General features: G+C 35.6%; 1 protein-coding gene across 1 annotated transcript in view; it reads left to right on the top strand.

Annotated features, from left to right (window-relative positions):
* Positions 1–24031, top strand: part of MSH4 (mutS homolog 4) — an 83156-nt gene that overhangs the window by 26362 nt on the left and 32763 nt on the right. Inside the window, exons 11-12 of the mRNA XM_072751314.1 lie at positions 18734–18808; positions 22936–23000. Of these exons, the coding sequence (XP_072607415.1) occupies positions 18734–18808; positions 22936–23000 (140 nt within the window). The remainder of the gene's footprint in view (positions 1–18733; positions 18809–22935; positions 23001–24031) is intronic.

The raw sequence follows: 24031 nt of genomic DNA, 5'->3' as shown, positions 1-24031 counted from the left end.
CAAGGGTTTTACAAAGCTTCAGTGCTAGTGGAAAATAGAATATGATATAGAATTATGTAAAGTAATGAAGCTGAACGAAAGAGAGAGAAAAATTTTGGATCATGAAAGTAGATGTAGGGAACTCAGTGACTCCATCAAATGTAATACTATTCATATCATAGGAGTCCCAGAAGAAGAAGAAGAGAGGAAAGGGCACAGAAGGTTTATTTGAGGAAATTATAGCAGAAAACTTCCCTAATATGGGGAAAGAAACAGACATTCAAATTCACAAGGCACAGAGAACTCCCATCAAAATCAACAACACCAAGACATATTGTAGTTAAATTGCAAAATATACTAATAAAGAAAAAAATCCTAAAAGCAGCAAGACAAAAGAAAAGAAGTCCCTAACTTAACAAGAGAAGACTGAAAAAGCAGCAGGTCTTGCAACAAAATTCTGGCAGACAAGAAGAGAGTGGCATAATATATTCAATATGCTGAATGGGAAAAATATGCAGCCAGAAATACTTTATCTCACAAGACTATCATTCAGAATAGAAGGATAGTTAGTTACCCAGACAAAAACCGAAGGAGTTCGCTGCCACTAAACCGACCTTGCAAGAAATATTAAAGGGGACTTTTTGAATGGGAAGGAAAGATCAAAAGCAATGAAGACTAGAAAGGAACAGAGAAAATCTCCAGAAACAACAAAACAAATAATAAAATGGCACTGAATAGATATCTATCAATAATCACTCTGAATGTAAATGGACTAAATGCTCTAATCAGAAGACAGAGTGTCAGAATGGATTAAAAAAAAAAAACAAGATCCAAATATGCCACCTAAAAGAGACTCATTTTAGACCTCAAGACAACTGCAGATTGAAAAGTGAGGGGATAGAGAAACATTTATCACATACATCGATGTCAAAAGAAAGGTGGAGCAGCCATACTTATAACAGACAAACTGGATTTTGAACCAAAGACTGTAATAAGAGATGAAGGAAGGACATTATATCATAATAAAGAGGTCTATCCAACAAGAATATCTAACAGTTGTAAATATTTATGCCTTCAACTTGGAAGCACCCAAATAAATAAAACAATAATAAAAATAAAAGGAACTCATTGACAATAAAACAATAATAGTAGGGGATTTTCACAACCCACTTACATTAATGGACAGATCATCTAGGCAAAAAAAAAAAAAAAAAAAAAAAAAACAACAACAACAACAACAAGGAAACAATGGCTTTGAATGATATAGTGGACCAGATGGATTTAACAAATGTATTTAGAACATTTCATCCTAAAGCAGCAGAATACACATTCTTTTCTAGTGCATATGGGACATTCTCCAGAATAGATCACATACTAGGTCACAAATCAGGCCTCAACAAATACAAAAAAGTCAGAGGTCATATAGTACATGTTTTCTGACTGCAATGCTATGAAACTTGAAGTCAACCACAAGAAAATACTTGGGAAAGGCCACAAATACATGGAGGTTAAAGAACTTCCTACTAAGAATGAATGGGTCAACCTGGAAATTAAAGAAGAAATTTAAAAAGTACATGGAAACTAATGAATATGAAAACATGAAACCTTTGGGATGCAGCAAAAGTGGTCATAAGAGGAAAGTATATAGGAATACAGGCCTACCTCAAGAAGGAAGCAAAATCTCAAACAACCTAAGCTTACATCTAAGGGAGGTAGAGAAAGAAAAGATGAAATCTAAAGCCAAAAGAAAGGAAATAATAAAGATTAGAACAGAAATAAATATATATGGAAAATATAGTAGAACAGATCAATGAAGCTAAGAGTTCTTGGAAAGAATTAATAAAATTGATAAATATTTAGCCAGACTTATCAAAAGGAAAAGAGAAATGACCCAAACAAATAAAATCACCAATTAATGAGGAGAGATCACAACCAATACCACAGAAATATAATTATAGTATTATGAAAAATTATATGCCAACAAATCAGACAATCTGGAAGAAATGGTTAAATTTCTAGAAATGTATAAACTACCAAAACTGAAACAAGAAGAAATCCAAAACTTAGACTAATAACCAGCAAAGAAACTGAATCAGTAATCAAAAGTCTCCCAAAAAGTAAAAGTCTAGGGCCAGATGACTTCACAGGGGAGTTCTACCAAACATTTAAAGAAGAGGAAATACCTACTCTTTTCAAACAATTCTAAAAATAGAAATGGAAGGAAAACTTCCAAACTCATTTTATGAGGCCAGCATTACCTTGGTTCTAAAACCAAAGACTCCACTATAGGCCAATATATATGCCTGATGAACATAGATGCAAAAATTCTCAACAAAATACTACTAACTCAAACCAACAGTATGTTAAAAGAATTATTCACCACTATCAAGTGAGATTTACTCTTGGGTTGCAAAGGTGGTTCAATATTTGCACATCAGTCAACATGATACATCACATTAGTAAAAGAAAGGATAGAACCATATGATTCTCTCAATTGATGCAGAAAAAGCATTTGACAAAGAACAACATTCATGATAAAAACTTAAAATAAAGTAAGAATAGAGGCAACATACCTCAACATAATAAAGGCCATATATGAAAAACCCACAGCTAATGTCATACTCAATGGGGAAAACTAAGACTTTTTCCTTGACAGTCAGGAAAAGACAGAGCTGTCCACTTTCATTACGATTGTTCAACACAGTACTGGAAGTCCTAACCTCAGCAATCAAACAACAAAAGAAATAAAAGGCATCCAAATCTGGTTTAGGAATAAACCTAACCAAAGAAGTAAAGGATCTGTACTCTAAAAACTACAGAACACTTATGAGTGAAATTGAGGAAGACACAAAGAGATGGAAAAATATTCCATGCTCATGGATTGGAAGAATAAATATTGTGAAAATGTCTGTGCTACCCAGAGCAATCTACACATTCAGTGCATTCCCTATCAAAATCCTATCGACATTTTTTACAGAGGTGGAACAAATAATCCTAAAATTTGTATGGAACAAGACCCTGGATAGGCAGAGCAGTGTTGAAGAAGAAAAACAAAAGGCAGTATCACAATTCTGGACTTCAAGCTTTATTACAAAGCTGTAATCATCAAGACAGTATGGTGCTGGCAGAAAAACAGACATACAAATCAATGAAAAAAAATAGGGAACCCAGAAATGGACCCTCAATTCATCTTCAACAAAGCAGGAAAGATGTCTAATGGAAAAAAGACAATCTCTTCCATAAATGGTTTTGGGAAAATTGGACAGCTACATGTAGAAGTATGAAACTGGACCATTTTCTTACACCATACACAAAAAATATACTAAAAATGGATGAAAGACCTAAATGTGAGACAAGAATCCATTAAAATCCTAGAAGAGAACACAGGCAGCAACATCTTCGACACTTCTTGCTAGACAGATCTCCAAAGACAAAAATGAACTATTGGGACTTCAAGATAAAAAGTTTCTGCACAGCAAAGGAACCAGTCAACAAAACTAAAAGGCAGCCTATGGAATGGGAGGAGATATCTGCAAATGACGTATCAGATAAAGGGCCGTATCCAAGATCTATGAAGAACTTACCAAACTCAACAGCTAAAAACCAAATAATCCAGTCAAGAAATGGACAGAAGATATGAACAGATATTTCTCCAAGGACAACATACAAATGGGCAACAGACACATGAAAAATTACTCCACATCCTAAGCATGAGATAAATACAGATCAAAACCACAATGAGATACCACCTGACACCAGTCAGAATAGCTAAAATTAACAAGCAGGAAATGACAGATGTTGGTGAGAATGCAGAGAAAGTGGAACCCTCTTACACTGTTGGCGGGAATGCAAACTGGTACAGCCACTCTGGAAAACAGTATGAAGATTCCTCAAGAAGTTAAAAATAGAGCCACCCTATGACCCAGCAATCGCACTACTACGTATTTACCCCAAAGATACAAATGTAATGATCCATAGGGGTACCTGCACCCCAATGTTTATAGCAACAATGTCCACAGTAGCCAAACTATAGAAAGAGCTGAGATGTCCATTGACAGATGAATGAATAAAGAAGAAGTGGTATATATGTACAATGGAATATTACTCAGCCATCAGGAAGGATTAATACCTAACCATTTACATTGACATGGATGGAACTGGAGGATATTATGCTGAGCGAAATAAGTCAAACAGAGAAAGACAATTATCATGATTTCACTCCTATGTGGGATATGAGAAACAGCACAGAGGATCATAGGGGAAGGGAGGGGAAATGAATGGGAAGTCATCAGAGGGAGAGAGAAACCATGAGGGACTCATAACTGTAGGAAACAAACTGAGGGTTGCCGGAGGGGGTAGGTGGGGAGATGGGGTAATTGGGTGATGAGCATTAAGGAGGGAACGTGATGTCATGAGCACTGGATATTATACACAAATGATGAATTGTTGAACTCCACATCTGAAACTAATGATGTGCTGTAGGTTGGCTAATTGAATTTAAACAACAAAAAAAAAGTGTTTTGGAGCTCTGTTATTAGGTACATAAACATTTAAGATTGCTATGTCTTGTTGATGAATTGACCACTTTATCATTACGAAATAATCCTTTCCCCATTAATATTTTTTTGCTCTGAAATCTATTGTGTTTAATATTAGTATATCCACTCCAGCTTTCTTTTGATGTGTTCCATGATACAGTTTTTACCATTATTTTAACTTATTTGTGTGTTTATATTTAAAGTGGATTTCTTCCACATGCAGAAGAATTAAACTAGACCACTCTCTTGCACCATACACAAAGATAAACTCAAAATGGATGAAAGATCTAAATGTGAGACAAGAATCCATCAAAATCCTAGAGGAGAACACAGGCAACACCCTTTTTGAACTTGGCCACAGTAACTTCTTGCAAGATACATCCATGAAGGCAAGAGAAACAAAAGCAAAAATGAACTATTGGGACTTCATCAAGATAAGAAGCTTTTGCACAGCAAAGGATACAGTCAACAAAACTAAAAGACAACCTACAGAATGGGAGAAGATATTTGCAAATGACGTATCAGATAAAGGGCTAATATCCAAGATCTATAAAGAACTTATTAAACTCAACAGCAAAGAAACAAACAATCCAATCATGAAAGGGGCAAAATACATGAATAGAAATCTCACAGAGGAAGACATAGACATGGACAACAAGCACATGAGAAAATGCTCAGCATCACTTGCCATCAGGGAAATACAAATCAAAACCACAATGAGATACCACCTCACACCAGTGAGAATGGGGAAAATTAACAAGACAGGAAACCACAAATGTTGGAGAGGATGTGGAGAAAGGGGAACCCTCTTGCACTGTTGGTGGGAATGTGAACTGGTGCAGCCACTCTGGAAAACTGTGTGGAGGTTCCTCAAAGAGTTAAAAATAGACCTGCCCTACGACCCAGCAATTGCACTGCTGGGGATTTACCCCAAAGATACAGATGCAATGAAATGCCGGGATACCTGCACCCTGATGTTTCTAGCAGCAATGTCCACATCAGCCAAACTGTGGAAGGAGCCTCAGTGTCCATCGAAAGATGAATGGATAAAGAAGATGTGGTCTATGTATACAATGGAATATTCCTCAGCCATTAGAAATGACAAATACCCACCATTTGCTTCGACGTGGATGGAACTGGAGGGTATTATACTGAGTGAAATAAGTTAATTGGAGAAGGACCAACATTATATGGTCTCATTCATTTGGGGAATATAAAAAATAGTGAAAGGGAATAAAGGGGAAAGGAGAAAAAATGAGTGGGAAATATCAGAAAGGGAGACAGAACATGAGAAGAACATGAGAGACTCCTAACTCTAGGAAACGAACGGGGGGTGGGGGGTGGAAGGGGAGGGGGGTAAGGGGTGAGGGTGACTGGGTGATGGGCACTGAAGGTGGCACTTGATGGGATGAGCACTGGGTGTTATTCTATATGTTGGAAAATTGAATACCAATAAAAAATAAATTCATATATATATATATAAAAGGAGGTACTTAATAGGTAAGGATGAGGACTTCCAACCTTAAGGAAGACATTGAAATAAAAATATTTATGATGAAAAATAAATAAATAAAGTGGATTTCTTGGGGCACTTGGGTGGCTCGGTTGGTTAAGTGTCTGCCTTTGGCTCAGGTCATGACCTCAGGGCCTGGTATTGAGTCCTGAGTTGGCCTCCTTGCTCAGCAGGGAGCCAGCTTCTCCTTCTCCCTCTGCCTGCTGCTCCCCCTGCTTGTGTTCTCTGTTTCTCTGTCAAATAAATAAAATCTTTAAAGAAAAAAATAACAACATTAAAAAAATAAAGTGGGTTTCTTATAGACAACATATTTTGGGGTCTTTTGTATATAATCAGAATATCTTAAAAAAAAAATATCTTATTTTTAATTGAGGTGTTTATTTCATTTAGACTTAATGAGGTTATTGATGTGTTTTAATTAAATCTGCCATCATATTACTTCTTTTCTGTTTATTTCATGTTTCCATTTTCCTTTTTTTCTGTCGTCTTTGGGATTGAGTATTTTTTATGACCCCATTTTGTATCCTTTGTTGATTAGATAGAATTCATTATTTTGATATTTTAGCAGTTGCTTTAGGACTTCTAGGATACATCTTTAGCGGAATTTAGTCCACTTTGAGGTAATATAACATCACCTCACACGGGGCGTAAAATCATTCACTATTGCAGCAGAGGCAAAGATAAACTAAATTATTTTTCACAGCAAAAGAAATGATCAAAAAAATGAAAAGGCAAGTATAGAATTGGAGAAAATATTTGCAACTCATGTGATAAGGAGATAATATTCAAAATATGTAAAGAACTCCTACAACTCAATAGCAAGAAAACAATCTGATTTAAAAATGGGCAGAAGAACTGACAAAGCAGACATGTACGTGGCCAGTAGGTACATGAAAAGGTGCCCAGTATCAATAATCATCAGGAAAGTCTTCACAATAGCCAAGATACAAAAACAACTTATGTTCACTGATGTACGAATGGATAGAAAAAATGTAACACACATACACAAGTACATACATACACACAGACAATACAATATTAGGCAACTGTGAGAAAGGAGGAAATCCTGCCACTTGCAGCAACTTAGATGAACGTTGAGGGCATTATGCTAAGTGAAATAAGCCAGACAGAAAAAGATGAATATTGCATAGTATCAGTTATATATGAAGTTTAAATGAATGGTATGGATTACATGTGAAATCTGAATATGTATATACACACATGATACATGTATACATGGTTATTGCAAACACATGCACAAAGACCAAACTCATAGAAACAGAGACTAGAAAAGTATTTGCCAGGAACTAGGGTGTGGGGGAAATAGGGAGAAATTGGTACAAGGTACAAACTTTCAACTATAAGATGAATAAAGTCTGAGGATCTAATGTAAAACATGGTGACTATAGGTTGTAACACTATCTTGTATAATTGATATTTACTGAGAGAGTAGAACTTAAAAGTTCTCACCAAAAAATAAAAAAAACTGAGATGAATGTTTAGGTGACTAATTGTGGGGGGGATTCATTGCAGTGTATGTGCATATCAAATCACCATGATGTATACTTTAAATATCTTACAATTTTATCTGTTACTTATTGCTCAATAAAGCTGAAATAAACAGAATATAACTTTACAGTAGTACGCTACCATTCCCCATTCCTTCTTATTGGACTATTTTTGTCATACATTTTACATCTATGTATATCCCACACAGTTCATTACTTTAAAATATAACAGCTGTATTAAGATAGAATTCACAAAATCTGCACTTTGCCCGTTTAAATTGTAAAAATCAGTCATTTTTCGTATGTTCACAGAGTTGTATCAAAAATACTACAGTCCATTTTAGAACATTCTCATTACCCTAAAAAGCAAACCTGTACCCATTAGCGATCACATCCCATTTCTCTCCACCTTCTTCCCTGGTCAGTCCTTGGCTTTTACTAATCTACTATCTGTTCCTATATATTGTCCTTTCTGGACATTTCATATAAACGGAGTCCTACAATATGTAGTCTTTAGTGACTGGCTTTTTTAATTTTGCATAATGTTTTAGGTTAACTCATATTGTAGCATATTATTAATACATCATTACTTTTATTGACAAATAATATTCCATTGCATATATATATATAGCACATTTCATTTATCTCTTCATCAGTTGAACATTTGAGTTATTTCCAGTTTTGACTATTATGAATGTTTTGTTATGAATATTTATGGACAGGGTTTTGTATAGATGTAAGTTTTCATTTATTGTGGATATATACTTAGGAGTAGAATTGCTGGGTCATTTGATAACTCTATGTTTAATTGTGTGAACAACTGCTAGACTGTTTTCTAAAATGATTGTATCATTTTGTATTGCCATCAAGCAGTTTATGAGGTTTCTGCTCTCTCTACATCCTTGTCCACACTTGTTAATATCTGACTTTTTGATTCTAGCCATCCTAATGGGAATGAACAATATCTCTCATTTTTTATTTTCATTTCCCTGGTAACTAATGATACTGAGCCCCTTTTTGTGTGCTAATTGGTCTTTTGTATATCTTCCTTGAAGAAATGTTTATTCATATCCTCTTCTAATTTTTAAAAAGATTATTTATTTATTTATTTATTTGAGAGAGAGAGAGAGAGAGAGAGAGAGAAAGAGAGTGCATGCAGGGAGGGACAGAAGGAGAGGAAAGAATCTCAAGCAGTTTCCACACCAAGCCTGGAGCCAGCTGCAGGGCTCAGTCTCATGAGATCATGACCAGAGCCAGAATCAAGAGTTAGACACTCAAGCAGCTGAGCCACTTTTTCCACTTTTTCCAGTTTTTAATTGGGTTGTTGGTCTTTTTAGCATTGAGTTTTAATAGTTCTTTATATATTCTAGATATAAGTCCCTTATTTTGGATATATGATTTGCAAGTATTTTCTATCATTATTTAGGTTAGTTTTTAAAAAGATTTTATTTATTTATTCATGAATGACGGGGGAGGGGGACAAAGGCACAGGCAGAGGGAAAAGTAGGCTCCATGCAGGGAGCCCTGTGTGGGACTCGATCCAGGTCTCCAGGATCACACCCTGGGTGCAGGTGGCACTAAACTGTGCCATCGGGGCTGCCCTATTTAGGTTATTTTTTCACTTTCTTGATGATATCCTTTGACATTATGTGTTAAGTTCCTGACAGGAGGATGAATTTTTAGCTCTCTTTGGTCTCTTTTCCCACATGGACATTTCCTTACCTCTTATCACACAGTAGGGTTATGACATAATTTTAGTTAGATCAAAATTGTTAAAATTATCCATGCTACACAGAGTTGAACTTACACAACTTTTTGTGTTTTTTTCCCCAGAATTAATAACTGTTTTTTGTATTTGTATGGTTTACCATGTGCTTTATAGATATTCCTACCAATTATCTAAATATCCTTTTAGTATATTTAAAATATGCTCTCAGTCTATTTATTCACTGCAGATACTCAGTCAGTTTCAACCTCTTGAAGATGTCTCTTCCATTTCCCCCATAAGCTTTTGCCTGTTCCAATCTGGACTGGTTGCCCCTCTTTGTTTAGTATACTGCAATGACCCTAGGTTTCTCTTGAGCATTTTTCTTTGTCTCTCTTACGTTGCGTTTTTTGTTTTTTTGTGTCCTAAGTCATCTTCTGTTTTGGTTACTCTCTCTCTTTTGTGGAGCACATTTTCTAGTAACTTTCTGAGAAAGAGACTGCATTTCTGAAATGTTTTATTATTCTTTCATAATTGATTGATAATTTAGCTGAAATAGAATTCTGGTCACAAGATAACTTTCCTTCAGAATTTGGGGGCACTTCTCTATGTCTTGTAGCTTGTAATGTTCCTATTGAGAAGTTGAAACCATTGAGGTTTCCTCAATTTTGGATATGACTGACTTTCCCCCCTTCCATTCTCTGGAAGCATATAAGATCTTTCAGTTTCAACCAATTAAAAATGTGAAAATAAAAATTAAATAAAATCTCAAACCTTCAGAAAACTTGCATGTATATTACAAAAAAACTAACTTTGTAAAATTTTAAGAGTAAGTTGCCAACATGATGCTCTATCACTTTCAAATACATTAGAATTTCTTACAAAGATATTCTTCTATTCAACTACAATAAACCTTCAAATAAAGAAATTAACAATATAATACCATTTAAGCCTCAGATCCTATTCAAGTTATTATTGTGCTAACCATGTCCTTTATAGAAAAAGGATTCAGTAGAGAATCAACCATTACCTGAGACTAGTCTCTTTGTTATAAACTTGTGTAATGTAAAATATTATACAACCATACAGCTACATAATTTAGTGTCACTAGCTATAAGAATTAGTAACATACATGTTTTTTGCATTAGACCTTTTCTGGTTATATTAAGAAGGAAACATCATTTTGGCCAACTAGCTCTCTCAGAAATATCCATGATTAGCCAGATTTTTTAAAAATTGTATTTATTCATTCATGAGAGACACAGAGAGGAAGGCAGAAACATAGGCAGAGGGAGAAGCAGGCTCCCTAGAGGAGCCCAATGTGAGATCCCAGGACCCTGGGACAGGATCACACACTGAGCCGAAGGCAGATGTTCAACCACTGAACCACCCAGGGGTCCCGATTAGCCAGCTTTTGTGATCACTTTGACTCTCAGACTTTAGAAAAGTTAGCTGGGCCAGTTTAATGTAATTCTATAAGCTGAGAATCTGGAATCTTTTTTTCCTGTCCAGAAAAGGCAGTAGATAGCTAGTTCCATAAGGCTTTTAAGGATCAGTCATAACTGATCCATAGCTAATAGTCTGTTACTTCCCATCCTTTTTAGTTTTGGAGGGACTAGTCATAGCTGTAAATACTTTCATAGTTAGCACATCTGTCTTTTGTAGAGGCTTTTAGAATACTTTTCAGATTTACTAACTTTTGAGGAACCGTAAGCAATATATTGACTTCATACATGATTCATGAATTTCAGAATTCCCTATACTGTTTCTTAGTTGCTGTTTTCTTAACCATCTGGAGATATACTTTAAATTAGGCTCTTTCCTCATTTGATATAAACATATATCTCTTAATTAAACACAATATTTGCTAACTTAGTTCAGACTTGTGCTGGTTAAATTGCATGATTTTCTAAAAATTGTGAATGAACTAAATGTTCTGTTGGCTGAATTATATGATTATCTTAAACTTCTAAATGAACTAAATTTTCTCTGAAAATTTCCAGTAAGGAATTGTTTGCCTAACATGAGTTCTTATACTTTCTACTTAAGAATGTTGATTTTAGAAAATGGTGTTTTCTAGATCATAAATATTCTCTGAGAATAAAACTTAAATTTCTTATTTTGATAAACTGAATGTATTTTCTTTCTATATAATATTTATAACCTTACTTTTAATATATTACACAAAGAATGCTTTGTTTTCCATTATAAACATTCAAAATACTTCCTCTAACATTTGAAAATGTTGACATTAAACTGTTTTTTCTGCTGCAGCTGGCTGGCTCAGTGAGAGCCCACCACTCTTGATCTCAGGGCTGTGAGTTCAAGCCCCATATTGGGCATAGAGCTTACTTAATTAAAAAAAAAAAAAGACTTATTTAAACCTTTTTTTTTAAAGCAAGTTTTTCTAAGTTTTTGCCCAAATTTCTCTGCTTTATTATTATTTTTTTTAAGATTTTTTTTTTGAGGGGGGAGAGAAAGGCAGGGAGCATGTGTGTGAGTAGGGAGGGGCAGGGGAGAAAATCTTTAAGCAGATGACCACCTGCTGAGCACGGAGCCCACCATGGGGCTTGATTGATCTCATGGGTCATGAGATCATGACCTGAACCAAAACCAAGAGTTGGTCCCTCAACCGACCAACCCACCCAGATTGCCTCCCTTTGCTTTATTTTTAATAACTTGTAATTTTTTCCGCGTTGATTTCAGACTGCCATATAGAGTATCTAATACATGGCTTTTTCTTTAATTCATTTAACAAGTTATTTTACTAAGCATTGCAACAGTGGTAGGGATATAAGAAGTAAGTCTCTAATCCAAAGGAATTTATAATCCAATGTGAGATTTGGGTAGAAAAAGAAAAAAGCAATTACAGCTTAGTATTACAAGAAACTCCAAGGGATCTCATTACCCTACTTGAAGCTAACAAGTTAGCCTGCCAATTTCATAGATGCTGACTGAAGATATAAGACTCCTGATTCAAGAAACAGGACTTTAGTATTTAGAACAAGAAGTAGCTAGAGTATTCGCATTTTCTTAGACTGATTCCCCAAACTCCATTTCCTACAGAGTGATGTGAAGAGGGCCAGGTGAAACCTGCACATGCAGCGTGTTGCAGGAGAGAATTGCAGAGCCTAGGGAACTTGAATCTTTTATACTAGACAATAAGAATGTTTGCCGGCTGTTCTGAAGGGAGATACCATCCTAATCATCCAAGACTGTAAGCATACTCAAGCTTTGCTCTAGGAGACACTATATCTTTCAAGGCTATTCACCATACAAATGTCTTTGAAGAGACTATCCAGAACAAAGACAATCGGTGCCTCTGCTCAGAAGATGTGCAAAAATGCAAAAAGCCATAGAGAATTGTCTCCCAGTTCTCATGGAGAGACTATCTCTCCTGTTGGCTTTGAAGAAGCAAGTTGCAAAGAGATTCTGTTAGTTGTCTATTGCTGCATAACAAATTACCACAACCATAGCAGTTTAAAACTGCACGTGCTAGGACGCCTGGGTGGCTCAGTGGTTGAATGTCTGCCTTTGGCTCAGGGTGTGATTCCAGAGTCCTGGGATCAAGTCTTGCATTGGGCTCCCTGCCTGCTTCTCCCTCTGCCTATGTCTCTGCCCCTCATGAATAAACAAATAAAATCTTAAACAACAACAACAACAACAGCAAACCTGTATGTATTCATTATCTCACAGTTCTGAAAAGTCAGGAGTCTATGAACTTTCTAGTTTGACTCTCTGCATAGGGTCTCTCAAGGTTTAATTAAAATGTTATCCAGGGGGACGCCTGGGTGGCCCAGGTTGTGATCCCAGGGTCAGGAATCGAGTCCCACATCAGGCTCCCTGCAGTGTATGGGAATTCCCGTTACTCTTCTGCCAAACCTAATATTATTTTTAAAATTTTAACCAGACAAAGACCCCACCAACCAGACAAAGACCCCACCAAAAAGGAGAATTACAGACCAATATCCCTGATGAACATGGATGCAAAAATTCTCAACAAGATAGTAGCCAATAGGATCCAACAACACATTAAGAAAATTATCCACCATGACCAAGTAGGATTTATCCCCGGGACACAAGGCTGGTTCAACACTCGTAAAACCATCAATGTGATTCATCATATCAGCAAGAGAAAAACCAAGAACCATATGATACTCTCATTAGATGCAGAGAAAGCATTTGACAGAATACAGCATCCATTCCTGATCAAAACCCTTCAGAGTGTTGGGATAGAGGGAACTTTCCTCGACATCTTAAAAGCCATTTACGAAAAGCCCACAGCAAATATCATTCTCAATGGGGAAGCACTGGGAGCCTTTCCCCTAAGATCAGGAACAAGACAGGGATGTCCACTCTCACCACTGCTGTTCAACATAGTTCTGGAAGTCCTCGCCTCAGCAATCAGACAACAAAAAGACATTAAAGGCATTCAAATTGGCAAAGAAGAAGTCAAACTCTCCCTCTTCGCCGATGACATGATACTCTACATAGAAAACCCAAAAGCCTCCACCCCAAGATTGCTAGAACTCATACAGCAATTTGGTAGCGTGGCAGGATACAAAATCAATGCCCAGAAATCAATGGCATTTCTATACACTAACAGTGAGACTGAAGAAAGAGAAATTAAGGAGTCAATCCCATTTACAATTGCACCCAAAAGCATAAGATACCTAGGAATAAACCTAACCAAAGAGGTAAAAGATCTATACCCTAAAAACTATAGAACACTTCTGAAAGAAATTGAGGAAGACACAAAGAGATGGAAAAATATTCCATGCTCATGGATTGGCAGAATTAATATTGTAAAAATGTCAATGTTACCCAGGGCAATTTACACGTTTAATGCAATCCCTATCAAAATACCATGGACTTTCTTCAGAGAGTTAGAACAAATTATTTTAAGATTTGTGTGGAATCAGAAAAGACCCCGAATAGCCAGGGGAATTTTAAAAAAGAAAACCATATCTGGGGGCATCACAATGCCAGATTTCAGGTTGTACTACAAAGCTGTGGTCATCAAGACAGTGTGGTACTGGCACAAAAACAGACACATAGATCAATGGAACAGAATAGAGAACCCAGAAGTGGACCCTGAACTTTATGGTCATCTAATATTCGATAAAGGAGGAAAGACTATCCATTGGAAGAAAGACAGTCTCTTCAATAAATGGTGCTGGGAAAATTGGACATCCACATGCAGAAGAATGAAACTGGACCACTCTCTTTCACCATACACAAAGATAAACTCAAAATGGATGAGAGATCTAAATGTGAGACAAGAGTCCATCAAAATCATAGAAGAGAACACAGGCAACACCCTCTTTGAACTCGGCCACAGTAACTTCTTGCAAGATACATCCACAAAGGCAAAAGAAACAAAAGCAAAAATGAACTATTGGGACTTCATCAAGATAAGAAGCTTTTGCACAGCAAAGGATACAGTCAACAAAACTAAAAGGCAACCTACAGAATGGGAGAAGATATTTGCAAATGACATATCAGATAAAGGGCTAGTTTCCAAAATCTATAAAGAACTTAATTAAACTCAACACCAAAGAAACAAACAATCCAATCATGAAATGGGCAAAAGACATGAAGAGAAATCTCACAGAGGAACACATGGACATGGCCAACAAGCACATGAGAAAATGCTCTGCATCACTTGCCATCAGGGAAATACAAATCAAAACCACAATGAGATACCACCTCACACCAGTGAGAATGGGGAAAATTAACAAGGCAGGAAACAACAAATGTTGGAGAGGATGCGGAGAAAAGGGAACCCTCTTACACTGTTGGTGGGAATGTGAACTGGTGCAGCCACTCTGGAAAACTGTGTGGAGGTTCCTCAAAGAGTTAAAAATAGACCTGCCCTACGACCCAGCAATTGCACTGTTGGGGATTTACCCCAAAGATTCAGATGCAATGAAACGTCGGGACACCTGCACCCCGATGTTTCTATCAGCAATGGCCATAATAGCCAAACTGTGGAAGGAGCCTCGGTGTCCATCGAAAGATGAATGGATAAAGAAGATGTGGTTTATGTATACAATGGGATATTACTCAGCAATTAGAAACGACAAATACCCACCATTTGCTTCGATGTGGATGGAACTGGAGGGTATTATGCTGAGTGAAGTAAGTCAATCGGAGAAGGACAAACAGTGTATGTTCTCATTCATTTGGGGAATATGAATAATAGTGAAAGGGAATATAAAGGAAGGGAAAAGAAATGTTGGGAAATATCAGGAAGGGAGACAGAACATAAAGACTCCTAACTCGGGGAAACGAACTAGGGGTGGTGGAAGGGGAGGAGGGCGGGTGTTGGAGGGGAATGGGTGACGGGCACTGAGGTGGACACTTGACGGGATGAGCACTGGGTGTTTTTCTGTATGTTGGTAAATTGAACACCAATAAAAATTAATTAAAAAAAATAAATAAAATTTTAGCCATGGCTTTTGGTAGCTAGTGGTACTTCATTGTGCTCTTAATTTGCATTTTTCTGTTAATGAGTTGGGAAACCTTTCATATGTATATTAAGAATACCTTCTTTTGTGAAAGCTTCATTTTCTTGCCCATTTTTCTATTGGGTTGTCTTCTTGTTTGGTTTATAGAGCTTTTTATAACTCCTTTGTTGGTTCTCTGTGTTGCACACCTCTTTTCCCACTTTGTAGTTGACTTTTTTACTCAGTATTGGGAGTAGATGCTGTTGCTGTTCCACCCACATCCCTTCGGCATTCAGTTTCGTACAGGGAAGGCTTCTTATGGCAAGCAGCCGGAACTCTGACTGAGGACTTCTCCAGCCATATGAGAAACTGGAGGGTAATCAGGAAGTGACTGCCCAGCAGTAGGTCTTAACTAATACCAAACAGGACTTGGTTAATAAATACACCATTTTCTTTACCTCTGGAGATAGCTTCTTTTTTTTTTTTTTTTTTTAAAGATTTTATTTATTTATTCATGAGAGAGACAGAGAGAGAGGCAGAGACACAGGCAGAGGGAGAAGCAGGCTCCATGCAGGGAGCCTGACATGGAACTCGATCCTGGGTCTCCAGGATCACACCCTGGGCTGCAGGCAGCGCTAAACTGCTGAGCCACCAGGGCTGCCCCTGGAGATAGCTTCTGAAGCTTACTCAGTACCATCTCTTAGAGGTCTTCAGCAGGAATGAGCCACAGTACCATGCAGTATCCTGTATTGGTGCCCTTCCTTCCTTATTTTACCTGTACTTATTACTTTTCCAATGAGTTATTTGTCCTCAAATTCTGATTTCTCAGAGTTGGCTTTTAGAGAACCTGTCCTGGGTCAGGGGTGCCTTTTGGTGGATAGAATTTCTTTTTTTAATTATTATTTGGTATCTGTATGTATTGCAAAATGATCACCACAGTAAGTCTAGTTAACATTCGTCTTATACACATAAACTTTTTTTCCTTGTGATGAGGACTTTTAAGATCTACTCTCTTAGCAACTTTCAAATATGCAATACAATATTATTAACTATTTTCACCATGTTTTCCATGACATCCTCATGACTTACTTATTTTACAACTGAACGTCTAACTTCCTTTCTCCATTTTACCCACTCCCTACCCCTGCCTCTGGCAGCCCCCATTCTGTTCTCTGTATGTATGAGCTTGGTTTTTTATTTGTTTTTAGATTCTACATGTAAGTAAGATCTTCGTTATCTTCCTCTGTCTGACTTACTAGAAGTTCTTAATTTAAATCTAGTCTAGTTTATTTTTTCCCTTTATAGTGGTTGTTGTATCTTGCATAAGAAGTCTTCACCTACCCCAATGTCTTGATTGTACCCATAGGATTTTAATTTATGGAGATGATTAAGTGATGACATGGAGATGCTGATGCCGTTAAAACAATTTTTATTACTTAAAATTTCTGAGAGGAGAGATCATGCCATAAAGGGTCACATGGTCAGGAGCCAGAAGGAATGAGGGGAAAACATCACAAAAGTCTTTATTACTACAGTAGTGGGTAGTTATTAAGTGGGAATGTCCCCTACTAGTAGGAAGCAAAACACAGATATTGGAGTTTGTGGTTGCAGGGTTTGTAATATGATAAATTGTGTATCCACAAAAGCCAAACCATGGGGGAGATATAAATGACTTTGGGCATTATTTTGGTCCTGTGGTTAATGTATGTCAGATCATTAATTATCAAATTTATAAAAGTTTGTTAGAACACTCCAGCTATTGAAGATACTCTTTTTTGTTATATTCCAGATATTTTATTGTTGTATTTCTTGTATTTAGATCTGTAATCTATCTGGAATTGATAGTTGTATGTGCTGTGAGGAAGGGGCCACATTTCCTTTTTTTTTTTGTATAGATTCATAATCTTATTGGCACCATTTATAGAAAAAACTGTCCTTTCCTCATTACTCTATAGTCAATCTTTGTTATAAATCAAATGCTTGGATTAAATCATATGTTTGGGTCTGTTTCTAGACTCTTTATTCTGTTCCATTGGTTGTTCTGTCTGTCCTTGTGCTAATACCACAGTTTCTTAATTACTCTAACTTTATCATGTACTGATACCAATATTCATTAGAGTTAGTCCTTCTACCTTGTTCTTCTTCAAGGGTAAATTGGTATTTAAAAAAAATATTCTCCTTCAGTAATAGGGATGATAATTGTCTTCTGTTTGGTGAATATTATTTATTTTTAATGTTCCAGTTTCAGAGATCCATTGTAAGAGAGTCTGCAGAGTAACTTGTTTGGGGCTGACAACATTTATTTTGGTATTTCTTCTAAATTGGCTCATACTGTCAGTCCAGGTATTGTGCAATAGGAATGTAGGTAGGAGATTTCAAAAAGAAAGAGCACTTTATCAAGTATATTATATCATAATGTACTATTCTAAAACTCCTTATCAATAAGTATTGGTATATTTGTCCACTCACAAAACAGTCTTCATTTCCCAAGGTTTAATTCCATTGTTTGTTTCTAGAGATAGTACAATTTGATTTTTAAAAGTTTATTTATAAAATTTTGAGTGCTGATGTTGCTCTGTTTTGAAAAATTATAATTAATTTGGATAACTTGAATTATGAAAATGGTTTTCCTTGCACAAACAGGAGCCAATGAGGCATTTTGTAACTACCTGGAAAAGTCAGATTCAGCTTTTCGAATATCATCTTTCACAAATACCCTTTGTACTTTTTTCAGTTAGTCTTGGTACTGCTCAGGATTGAACTGTATCTCCTATCACTACTATAGATTAAGCTGGACCCGAGGAACTGAAGTAGAAATGGAATTTGGACACAATGAGATGAACTCTTCTCATTGTCAGACTTTCAGGAAACTAGTACACTAGGCTTATTAATAATGGGTCAGTAATTTTAACTATTGTATAGGGTGGCATACTGGCTAGGTTGATATATAAAAGTATGAATATGATAAGTGTAGAGTGTTCAGGAGGAAAATGCATTCTCATATATTTATGCTGTCCACATTTGGCTCCTTATCTTAATAGGTTAATGCAGCTGAATCAAAGATAACGAATTTAATATACCTAAAACATACCTTGGAACTTGTGGATCCTCTAAAGGTAAGCTATGTGGGTGTATACTGTATAAAACATGACTAACGTCAATTTTTTAAAAACTTTTTGTTTCAATTCAAAAATATTAAAAATTTCAAATTTAGATAAAGTTACAAGAATAGTATAATGAATTCCCAGATTCTCTCCATACACACAGCACACACTACATATTATGTCCTTATTATTCTTATTCTTATTAAATATTTAAAAATTGTAATACCTGAATACTAAAGTGTATATCTCCTAAGAACAATGATATTCTGTTACATAACCACAATTATTTAAAAATTTAGGGTATTTAACATTGACCCAATACTATTATATTATGTGTAGTCCATATTCAAAATTTTCTAATTGTTTTTATAATGTTTTTTATGGATTTTTTCTTGATACAGGGTCCAGTCCAGGACCATGCATTATATTTTAGGTCATTTTTAAAGAAGATTTTATTTATTTATTTGAGAGAGGGAGAATGAGGAAGAGAGAGAGCATGAGCAGGGGGAGGGGTAAAGGGAGAGGAAGAAGCAGACTCCCAACTGAGCAGGGAGCCTTATGTGGGGCTCAGTCCCAGAAGTCTGGGATCAGACTTGAGTGAAGGCAGACTCTTAACTGACTGAGCCACCCAGGTGCCCTTACTGTCATTTCTTTATACCTCTTTTCATCTTGGAAGTTTCTTATCCTTTCTTTGTCTTTCATGATATTAACATCTTGAAGAGTATCTGTTGTTTTATAGAGTATTCCTCAATTTGTATGATTATTTTCTCATGATTAAGTTCAGCTTACATATTTGGCAGTAATACTTTATGAGCAATGTTGTATCTTTTTCAGTACATCACATCAGGAGGCACATGATGTCATTCTTCATTCTGGTGATACTAACTTTGATCATATTCTTCACTGTAATCTGTGGAGTGATACTTTTAGACTATGTCAGTATCCATTAAACTTTCACTCAATGATTTAAATATTCATTGATGACTCTTACCTGAAATATCTCTGATGTAATTTTCTCATCTATTTTTAAATACTATACTATGCAAAACGTTTTTAATATATATTTATTTAAGTAATCTCTACACCCAAATGGGGCTCTAACTCACAACCCTGAGATCAAGAGTCTCATGCTCTACTGACTAAGCTAGCCTAGAACCCCTGTCCAAAATATTTTTAAAAATTAAGGTGATGAGGAAGAAGAACTGCTTTTTTAAAGGAAAAAGTATTTTGTTACTTTCATTACTTTTTTGGAAGAATTTTGTTACAGAGTTCATTCTAATAAAGTAATTTTGGCAAAAGATTTAAAAAATGTCATCTGGGCAGCCTGGGTGACTCAGCAGTTTAGCGCCGTCTTCAGGCCAGGGCGTGATTCTGGATTCCCGGGATAGTGTCCCACATCAGGCTCCCTGCATGGAGCCTGCTTCTTCCTCTACCTGTGTCTATGCATCTCTCTCTGTTTCTCATGAATAAATATCTTTAAAAAAATAAATAAAAATAAAAAATGTCATCTTTCTTAGAATGAAAGAGGTATAATAATAAATCATCCCCCCAAATTGATAGATTTGATAAAACACAAATTTCAAGCTTTGATATGTCCGAAGCAAAGTAAAGGCCAAAGAAAGGAAAAATTTATTACATTTGACAGATAAAATATTAATTTCTGTCATGAAACTCATGAAATTTCATAAGAGAGTACTGGGATACCAATAGAAATATGGAAAATACCCCCAAAATGGAAGTCAAGGGGGTTAATAAATAATACCAAAAATGTTCAGCCTTACTATTAATCAAAGAAATACAAATTAAAGTCATTTTTTTATATATTAAAGAAGTAAAGATTTTTTTTCCTTTAATGGATGCAACTTACTGCTGAGAGAACAGTGAGACAGACAACTTCATAGGCAGCTGGTAGGAGTACAAATTGTACATACTTCACGGGGAAGTTTTATAACATCTATCTTTTTTTTTTTTTATAACATCTATCTTTTAATGCAGCTATACTACTAGAAATCTGTCCAAAAAGAACTTTTAAGAAATACTGATCAGGATTTATGCTTAGTTATGGTCATTACAGCATTATTTATATTAGTAAGAAATTATAAGTAGCACAGAACTCTAATAACTGGGGGAAGAGACTGTTTTCTAGATGGTGAAATACTATGACTTAATAAAAATTTATACTATTACGAGTTTCTAATGCTTGTGATGTAGTATTAAGTAGGGGAGAAAAGGAAAATGTAGTGATAAAAGCAACTAAAAATGGATGAAAGACCTAAATGTGAGACAAGAATCCATTAAAATCCTAGAAGAGAACACAGGCAGTGACATCTTTGACCTCAGCGGCAGCAACTTCTTGCTAGACAGATCTTCACAGACAAGGGAAACAAAGGCAAAAATGATCTATTGGGACTTCAAGATAAAGAGCTTCTGGGGATCCCTGGGTGGCTCAGCAGTTTAGCGCCTTCGGCCCAGAGCATGATCCTGGAGTCCCAGGATCGAGTCCCACATCAGGTTCTCTGTGTGGAACCTGCTTCTCCCTCTGCCTGTGTTTCTGCCTCTCTCTCTCTCTCTCTGTGTGTGTGTGTGTTTGTGTCTCTCATGAAAAAATAAATAAAATCTTAAAAAAAAAAAAAAAGCTTCTGCATAGCAAAGGAAACAGTCAACAAAACTAAAAGGCAGCCTATGGGATGGGAGAAGACATCTGCAAATGACATATCAAATAAAGGGATATTGTCCAAAATCTATAAAGAACTTATTAAACTCAACAGCCAAAAACTGAATAATCCAGTCAAGAAATGGGCAGAAGACATGAATAGGCATTTCTTCAGGGAAGACAGGCATGTAGCCCAAAAGCACATGAAAAAATGCTTCACATCCTTAGCATAAAGGAGATACAAATCAAAACCACAATGAAATACCTTAACAAGTCAGGAAACAACAAATGTTGGTGAGAATGCAGAGAAAGAAGAACCCCCTTACACTGATGGTGGGAATGCAAACTGGTATAGCCACTCTGGAAAACAGTATGAAGATTCCTCAGAAAGTTAAAAATAGAGCTACCCAATGACCCAGCAATTGCACTACTAGGTATTTATCTAAAGAATACAAATATAGTGATTCGAAGGGACACATGGACCCCAATGTTTATAGCAACAATGTCCACAATGTGTATATATATATATATATATGGATATATATGTACACACACACATATACATACATACAATGGAATATTACTCAGCCATGGTAAAGAATGAAATTTTGCTATTTGTAATGATGTGGCTAGAACTAAAGGGTATTGCAGTAAGTGACATGTCAGAGGGACAAATATCATATGATTTCACTAGTATGTAGAATTTAAGAAACAGATGAACATGGGGAAAGGAAGGAAAAATAAAATAAGATGAAATAAGAAAGGGAGGCGAACCATAAGAGACTCTTAACTATAGGACACAAACTGAACGTTGCTGTGGGGGGAGGTGGGTAGGGGAAAGGGACATTAGGAGGGCACATGATGTAATGAGAGCACCGGGAGTTATATGCAACTGATGAATCACTAAACCCTACCTCTGAAACTAATAATACACTGAATGCTAATTGACTTAAATGAAAATTTTTTTTTTAATTTTAAAAAGGTTAAATGTGTTTTCCTCATGTTTCTATTTATTTAAATAGTAACCACTCGTAGTTCCCATTAAGCAAAATTAAACCTCTACTTTTACCATGTAAGAATGGAGAAAGAAATTGGTCTATTTGTAAATATGCAAAGTACTTTTTTTAGTTTCATGTATATTTAAAACCCAAGTTTTGGAATTACATGTAGAGTACTCTAAATGTACAACAATAGCTATTTAAATACGTACCTCTAATAAGTAGTTGAATGCTAAGAATTAGTTGAGAAATAAGAAAAAGCCATAATAGTAAAGCAATGGATAGAAGAGCCCTTTATTAGCTCTTTATCTGGAAAATGGGAAAGGTACCATTTGTCCTACCTACATACCTAAAATATCTTTTATGAGTACACAAATGAGAAGATGAAGCAAGAAAACCCTTGGTAAACTGTAAAGTATTAGACAAATGTAAAATGCCGTGTTTAAGTAATAATATAATTTATTATTTTTAACTGTATTTTTTCACAGATTGCTCTGAAGAACTACAACACACCTTTATTAAGAGCTTACTGTGGTTCCTTGGAAGATAAAAGGTCTTTGTCCCTCAACTGTTAATAAAATATCCGTGCTAATTATTCCTTTCTTCCTGATCATAAATGATTTTAAGGACTCTTAACTGTAATCAATAGAACAATTACTTGAACTCTGGTTAACAACCTTTAAACTATTCATCAAAGTCCTAATTATACATTACATCTTATAAATACCCATAAATAGGGTAACAGCACATTGAGTATTTGTGTTATTAGGCACAAATAATACTAATTAGAATAGTATTAAAAATTGAAATATGCAACTTTAATATTTCTTTTTTTAGCCATTCCCCATGGAAAGATGGGCAAGTATAAAAGTACATATTTCTCTTTTGTAAATCATAAAAGGCCTAATGTAACAAAAAAATAGTAGGTAGAAATATTGAATAAGAGATCTAAATACGGTTTAATTTTAATATCATTTTTAGCAATAGCACCTTTTTGACCAAAAAGACTTGTGATACTTAAGAACTGTTATTTTATTGATTCAGGATTCACATCTTTTGTGAGCCACAAATTGAGGTTAATAAAAATAGAATTACAAATAAAATACAGAACAGAATAAAACAGAAGGTTAGGAAAATAGATGTTACCAGATTTTGATTTGCATGATCACTGCACTTAATTACGGATTATTGTGAAGTTTCTGTTACACTGTCTTACAATATGTGTTTAGTCTGTCTGGCCCCACCTGAGGCAAGGACCATACATTTAATCTTTCTTTGAATCTGAACACTTACAATAGTGATCATACATGGTATAAGTAAATGTTGATTGAGTCAATGAACATGAAGCCAGAATTTTTATAATAGTTCTTTAGGAATTTATTTTATACTCATAGACACAGAGTCAGAGGGTATAATTTGGGATATCTTCTTATTAGCAGTTTATAGAATTGTTCTTGGTGGCTTCATGTTACTTTAGGCAAAATATTTTAAAATTGACATAGTCATGGTTCTAACTTACGTAAGATATATATAACTGAAGTATTCATTTTCAAAATAATATTCAGTAGATTTCAAGAAAATATG

This window comes from Vulpes vulpes, chromosome 3 (assembly GCF_048418805.1).
Source record: "Vulpes vulpes isolate BD-2025 chromosome 3, VulVul3, whole genome shotgun sequence".
Lineage (NCBI taxonomy): Eukaryota > Metazoa > Chordata > Mammalia > Carnivora > Canidae > Vulpes > Vulpes vulpes.
The sequence above is the reverse complement of the archived record's forward strand: the minus strand, read 5'-3'. Positions and strand labels throughout refer to the sequence as shown.